General features: G+C 48.5%; 1 protein-coding gene across 1 annotated transcript; it reads left to right on the forward strand.

Moving 5' to 3' along the window:
* Nucleotides 1–3,640: 3,640 nt before the first annotated feature.
* Nucleotides 3,641–4,994, forward strand: LOC125545952 (chitinase CLP-like). Its single transcript, XM_048710011.1, has one exon. The coding sequence runs from the start codon at nt 3,711–3,713 to the stop codon at nt 4,920–4,922; it is 1,212 nt and encodes a 403-aa protein (XP_048565968.1). The 5' UTR covers nt 3,641–3,710; the 3' UTR covers nt 4,923–4,994.
* Nucleotides 4,995–5,277: the final 283 nt, after the last annotated feature.

Raw genomic sequence — 5,277 nt, forward strand, 5'->3', positions numbered from 1 at the left:
TGCGATCTCCTATACTTGTGGGTTATCAGCAGACATGCGCCATTTGCCAGCAAGCCAAGCCTGAGCGCATCAAGTACCCTGGGTTGCTTGAACCAATTCCAATGCATGAAGGAGCTTGGCAAGTTGTCACAATGGACTTCATCGATGGTCTCCCTCAATCCAGCAAGGCCAACTGCATCTTAGTAGTTGTGGATAAATTTACACGGTATGCGCACTTCGTTCCGTTGAACCATCCATTCACAGCAGCTAAAGTTGCTCGGGTTTATCAGGACAATGTTTACAAATTGCATGGTCTGCCCAAAGCCATCATATCCGATCAAGATCTGGTGTTCATTAGCAAGTTCTGGCAGGAATTCTTCCGTGTGATAGGCTCTGAACTCAACATGAGAACCCCTTATCACCCGCAAATAGATGGGCAATCAAAGCGTGTCAACCAGTGTTTGGAGATATTTCTGCGCTACTTCATCCATGCCTGCCCCAACCATTGGAGTCAATTCCTTTCATTGGCAGAATTTTGGTACAATTCCAGCTACCACTCCGCCCTGGACATGTCTCCGTTTCAAGCTCTGTATGGTCACGAACCACGACACTAGGGGATTGAAGCAGCCTCGGCTTGCAAAGTACCAGCCTTGAAAGAGTGGCTCGAGGAACAGCAAGTGATGCAACTCATCCTGAAGCAACACCTACACCGTGCCCGGCATATCATGAAAGTGCAAGCGGATAAGAAGCGGACAGACCGTTACTTTCAACCATGCGACCCGGTTTACATCAAACTACAGCCATATGTTCAGACATCACTTGCAAGAAGAGAAAATGACAAACTGGCCTTCAGATAGTTTGGACCATACACAATCAAGCGAGCTATCAATCCTGTTGCATATGAGGCCGACCTTACTCCCAATTCAAAGATCCACCCGGTTTTTCATGTTTCTCAGATGAAGCAAGCGGTGGCTCCTGGTACGGTCATTTCTTCAGAACTGCCTATTCCAGTTGATGGTGCCTTAGTTCCCGTGGAAATCCTGAACAACAGATGGAGACAGACACCGTCAGGGTGCAGGGAGCAGCTCCTTGTTCGTTGGTCCGACCCGGACGTCTTGGATGCAACCTGGGAGAATGGTCTGTCTCTCCGTCACCGCTTTCCTCAGTTACCGGCTTGGGGGCAAGCTGCAAGTCAAGGAGAAGGGGATATCAGCAGCCTACCTGCAGCCAGCAGACAAACTGCCATGTCAACGACTCCAGCTACGCACCTAGAAGCCAGGTGGACCAACCAAGGTGAAGACCGCGTCATCACAAGGCCAGCTCGAATCAAGCACACCAACCGGAGGTTCATGGGCCTGGAGTGAACCAACGCTACTTAAGCAAGGAGGGGCGAGAGAAACGACATCCGGGCTTGGATCACGGCAACGGCATCGGCACGACACCTACTTTCCCCTTCCTTTATTCTGTATCAAGCTGTAACTGAAATAGAGAGAACAGAGTGTATCTTGCGTGAGAAATACAGATAGTGGGATTTGGTACCTAACAATTTTTCGCCTATTGCAAGAGCTATGGTAGGCTCGCCTCTGGCACGGAGGGCTTGTTTTCAAAGTTACAATCCTCTTATTCATTCATGAGAATTGGCACATACAAGTAGAGGAGTTAGGTCCTTTGGAGCTAAGTCTACCCAAAGACTAGGATGGGCAAACCTAGCCCATTTTGCCAATTCATGTGCTACATGATTGAAATCCCTAAAGCAATGCACATAAATTACATGGCTAAAATCTGGAGACATGAAATAACAGTCCTCAGAGACTTCACTAGCTACAGAAGAAGAACTACCATCATGCATGATGGTGATCATGTCCAAATTATCCGAATTGACCTAAAACTTGTGGCGCGGGGGCTCAGTTTTAGCTAGGAAGGTTCTATAGACTGGTTTGAACAAGTTTTAGAACCTCCCAGTGTTTTTTTATGTGTTTCTCTTATCATTTTTTTCTGGTTTCTTGTGTTTTTCTTTTTCTTTTTATTCCTTTCTCTTTGTGTTTGGTTTTCTATGTCGATTTTCACTATTTTCTATTCTTTTCTTTACGATTGCTTTTCTGAAATTTCTGGCTGTGTGTTTGAAAAATGTTTTGCATGTATTAAAAAAATATTCAGCATATATTATTAAAATTTCACCATACATTAAAAAAGTTCACCTTGTAAAATAAAAGGTTCACCATATGTTAACAAAAAGCTCACCCTACATTAATAAAGTTCACTATATGTATAAATGTTTAGCGTATATTAAAAATTCATCCTACATTTAATTTTTTATATAAAAATAATGTTCATCATACATAAAGAAAAACAACGAAAATAAAATAAATAAAATAGAACCCAGTTAAAATAGAAAATAAAAAGCAGAAATAGAAACTACAAAAAGAAGAGTGGCAAACTAAACATGCTACCTTTTTTAATAGTTTTTTCATGCACATCTTACATTTTTCGTATAAATTGGAAATATTGGTATGTACTTGAAAAAAATTGTATAAAAATGTAAATATTTGTATCTACTTTTATTCGGATGATGGGCTGATAACCTGGCATTACCTGGAGATCCATATATCATAGAGTGCCCTAAAAAAATCTCTCCATAGAGAGACCTCATGTTTGAGAAATTCGATGCCCACTGGCGTCAAGCAGTGCACACGATCCTGAACCGGGCGACAATGAGCCGGCCCAATTTTCAAGAGTTCTGCTTGAGCGTTTATTTTTTAAACTAGCTATTTGATGTTTTTACCGTATGTTTTTTATTTAAAAATATTCAGAAATTTGTTGGCTGTCTGTTTTAAAAAACTTCTGGATGTATTAAAAAATGTTGACCAAAAAAGTTCACCATACATTAAGGAAAAGTTCACTTTGTAAAAGAAAACTTTCACTGTAGATTATAAAAAAGCTCATCATACATTAAAAAAATTCACTATATTTTAATAAATATTCAGCCTACATTAAAAAATGTTTGTTTTATATGAAAATAATGTTCATCATATATAAAAAACAAAAACAAACCCAAAAGAGAAAAGGAAAAGAAATAAAATACTAACCAGTTAGAATAAGAAAATAAAAAAGCAGAAAAAAGAGTGGCAAACAAACTGGAGATAGTTGCACTATTTTTTATCGCCTTTGGTATACGAACAACACAAAAGAACACGTGTGAGAATGTTGTGTACACATAAAATAATGTTGTAAAGTTTCCCTAGTCGGTGGCCCACCAAATTTTACTCGCGGCAGGAGAGAAGTGCTCGTAGTCAATTTCTAGCAGCCCTGCTTTTGCTCGGCCGCCGCACATAGGAAGCGGCGAGAAAACCTAAAAAAGAAGGAAGCGAGAAAGGAAAATCTTGTCGGTAATGGACTCCACACAGGTGGACGCGCGTAGTCCATTTTTGCGCGCCACTGGTGGGATCCAAGCGGCAGAGCGGTACACGTAGAGCCATTTGTGCGCGCCACTAGTCAATTTCTGCAGAGCCATTTGTGAGTACCATCCAAGCTGTAGGGTCGGCATGGTTTGTCTACGCACATTGCATGTGCATGCATATCTTCCCGCGTAGGGTCGCCAGTGAATCTGGTGTGCAGAGATCGCACTTGCTCCTGTCCAGAACCCACGCTATATAATGAGACGCACACGCGTCGATCCAGACATCCACTTCACACACTCGCAAACAATTACACGCTCCATCTGTGCAAGAAAGATGCCACCAGTGCTCCTCCTCGTCCTGGCCGCCTCGCTCGTGGCGCTGCCGTCGTGCCAAAGCCTTCCGGTGCTCGCTCCGGTCACCAAGGACCCCGCCACTTCCCTCTACACAATCCCCTTCCACGACGGCGCCAGCCTCGTCCTCGACGTCGCCGGCCCGCTCGTCTGGTCCACGTGCGAGGGCGGCCAGTCGCCGGCGGAGATCCCGTGCAGCAGCCCCACCTGCCTCCTCGCCAACGCCTACCCCGCCCCGGGCTGCCCCGCGCCCAGCTGCGGCAGCGACACGCACGACAAGCCGTGCACGGCGTACCCATCCAACCCGGTCACAGGCGCGTGCGCCGCCGGGAGCCTCTTCCACACCAGGTTCGCAGCCAACACCACCGACGGGAACAAGCCGGTGAGCGAGGTGAACGTCGGGGTCCTGGCGGCGTGCGCGCCGGGCAAGCTCCTGGCGTCGCTGCCCCGGGGCTCCACGGGCGTGGCCGGGCTCGCGGCCTCCGGCCTGGCGCTGCCGGCGCAGGTGGCGTCCGCGCAGAAGGTCGCCAACAGGTTCCTCCTTTGCCTCCCCACCGGCGGCCCTGGCGTGGCCATCTTTGGCGGCGGCCCGGTCCCGTGGCCGCAATTCACGCAGTCGATGCCGTACACGCCGCTCGTCACCAAGGGCGGCAGCCCCGCACACTACATCTCGGCCAGGTTCATCGAAGTGGGGGACACCCGCGTCCCTGTATCGGAGGGCGCGCTCGCCACCGGCGGCGTGATGCTCAGCACGAGGCTTCCCTACGCCTTGCTCCGCCCCGACGTGTACCGCCCGTTGGTGGACGCGTTCACCAAGGCCCTGGCGGCGCAGCCTGCCAACGGAGCGCCCGTGGCGCGCGCAGTGAAGCCTGTGGCGCCGTTCGGGGTGTGCTACGACACGAAGACGCTGGGCAACAACCTCGGCGGGTACTCGGTGCCCAACGTCCAGCTGGCGCTCGATGGCGGGAGTGACACGTGGACGATGACCGGGAAGAACTCGATGGTGGACGTCAAGCCGGGGACGGCGTGCGTTGCGTTCGTGGAGATGAAGGGGGTGGAGGCCGGCGACGGCAGGGCGCCGGCGGTGATCCTCGGAGGAGCCCAGATGGAGGACTTCGTGCTCGACTTCGACATGGAGAAGAAGCGGCTCGGATTTAGCAGGCTGCCGCATTTTACGGGTTGCGGCGGCCTGTAATAATAAGTCTGTTTAACGACAGTGTATTCGTCGACTACTACGTGTAATAAATAAGGGAAACACCTTCCACCAGTGGTATGAATCGTATGATAAGAAGCAGTCATCAGACCTATCGGCGTCCGTCGATTCTGGTTGAATCTCACGGTCAAGATACCTCTTATCCGGTCGCCCTTTAAAAAAAATGAGTTAAATACACTACAGGTGCCCTAACTTGTCCTACGCGGTTAGTTTGGTGCCTAAACTTGAAAAATACACAAAAATGGTGTCGTAATTTATTTGGACGTTCAAATACGGTGCCTCTGGACATATGCCGCCGTATCGAGTGACCGCGTGGCATGCCAGCGTGTTGCCGGGC

This window comes from Triticum urartu, chromosome 3 (assembly GCF_003073215.2).
Source record: "Triticum urartu cultivar G1812 chromosome 3, Tu2.1, whole genome shotgun sequence".
NCBI classification, from domain to species: Eukaryota; Viridiplantae; Streptophyta; class Magnoliopsida; order Poales; family Poaceae; genus Triticum; species Triticum urartu.

Excerpts from the sequence above, each read along its gene's own strand:
- LOC125545952 (XM_048710011.1), top strand. The coding sequence starts at position 3,711 with ATGCCACCAGTGCTCCTCCTCGTCCTGGCCGCCTCGCTCGTGGCGCTG.